At 65.7% G+C, this 1,791-nt stretch overlaps 1 protein-coding gene across 1 annotated transcript in view; it reads left to right on the top strand.

Annotated features, from left to right (window-relative positions):
• Positions 1–1,791, top strand: part of LOC107199019 (MLLT6, PHD finger containing) — a 46,105-nt gene that overhangs the window by 27,754 nt on the left and 16,560 nt on the right. Inside the window, exon 7 of the mRNA XM_033511641.1 lies at positions 1,273–1,372. Coding sequence (XP_033367532.1) covers positions 1,273–1,372 — 100 coding nt within the window. The remainder of the gene's footprint in view (positions 1–1,272; positions 1,373–1,791) is intronic.

The raw sequence follows: 1,791 nt of genomic DNA, 5'->3' as shown, positions 1-1,791 counted from the left end.
GGTTCTGGATGGTTCTGGATGGTTCTGGATGGTTCTGGAAGGTTCTGGGCGCCGCTGAGGGCACACTCAGATCCTGGGGGCTGTTCTGGGATCTCCCCAAGGAGGACACGGAGGGGCTGGAGCGTGTCCAGGGAAGGGTTTGGAGTGCCGGGAGCGGCTGAAGGAGCTGGGAATGTTTATCCTGGGGAAAAGTGGGATCGGGAGGGACTTCCTGGATCTCCAGAAATCCCTGCCAGGAGGGGACTCTGCTCCCTGGGGACAGGGACAGGAGGAGAGGGCTCAGGCTGGGCCGGGGGAGGTTTGGATGGGATATTCAGGAATTTTTCCGCACGGAAAGGGACAGGACCTCATCCCTGGAATTGCTCGGAAAGGCGCGGATGTGGCGCTTGGGGACACGGCTGAGCCGGGTTAATGATTGCCCTTGCTGACCTTGGAGGGCTTTTCCAGGCTTCCATTCCCTGATTCCCTGGAAAAGCTCCTTAGAGAGGAGCCAGGAACCTTCTGGAACCGCGGCCGGCTGTGGGGGAAGGATCCCCAATCCTGGCTGACCTTGGAGCTGTTTTCCAACCACATCGGCTCTGTCCCGGCCTGGAGAGCGGCAGCCGATCCCCCGGGATTCCCGGATCCACCGGGGCAGGGATTCAGCCCTCGCTCCTTCCCAGCAGCTCCGGGAAAAGCGGCTCCTGGGGCTGCGGCGGGCTCGGGGGGACCTTACCGGGGTGGCCACGCTGTGCTGTGGTGCCAGGCAGTGCCAGGAGGTGCCAGACAGTGCCAGGAGGTGCCAGGCGGTGCCAGGTGGTGCCAGGAGGTGCCAGGCAGTGCCAGGAGGTGCCAGGCGGTGCCAGGAGGTGCCAGGCGGTGCCAGGAGGTGCCAGGCGGTGCCAGGCAGTGCCAGGAGGTGCCAGGAGGTGCCAGGAGGTGCCAGGAGGTGCCAGGTGGTGCCAGGAGCTGCTCCCCGGGGCTGTTTGGGGCTGTTTGGGGCCATTCGGTTTTGGTGCCGCCCGGTACCGCCCAGTTCCCTCCTGTGGGATCGCACCGGGCACACACCGGGATCACACCGGGGTCACTCTGGGCACACACCGGGATCACACTGGGATCACACCGGGATCACACCGGGATCACACCGGGATCACACCGGGGTCACACCGGGATCACACCGGGGTCACACCGGGCACACACCGGGATCACACCGGGCACACACCGGGGTCACACCAGGCACACACCGGGGTCACACCGGGGTCACTCCGGGCTCCGGCCGTGCCCGGCACCGCTGACCCCGGGCCCTCTGTCCCTGTCCCCGCACAGAGCCGGACCTGGAGGATTGCGGCTTCGGCTGCCGAGGGACGTCCCCGCAGGAGAGCCTGTCCTCCATGTGAGCGTCCGGGACAGCGGGACAGCGGGACAGGGGGACAGGGGGACAGGGGGACACGGGGACAGCACAGGGACAGGGGGACAGCACAGGGACAGTGGGGACAGGACAGGGACAGCGCAGGGACCACGGGACACAGGCAGAGCCTGTGGGCATGGAAACAGCTCCTGCCCCACTCCTTGGGATGTGGGGTGGAGTGGGATGGGATGGGATCCATGGGGTGGGATCCATGGGATGGGATCCATAGGACGGGATCCATGGGATGGGATCCATGGGATGGGATCCATAGGATGGGATGGAAGGATCCAGGTTTGCTTTCCCAACACAACTTGAGCCTTGCCTGAAGCGCAGCAGAGCTGAGCCTGGGGGCTGCAGCTGCTCCGGCCCAGACAGAGGGGCCGTGGGAGCGGGGATGGAGCAGG

This window comes from Parus major, unplaced genomic scaffold (genome assembly GCF_001522545.3).
Source record: "Parus major isolate Abel unplaced genomic scaffold, Parus_major1.1 Scaffold408, whole genome shotgun sequence".
In the NCBI taxonomy this organism is placed as follows: Eukaryota; Metazoa; Chordata; class Aves; order Passeriformes; family Paridae; genus Parus; species Parus major.
Note: the sequence above shows the minus strand (reverse complement) of the source record. Positions and strands in the feature narration are given on the sequence as shown.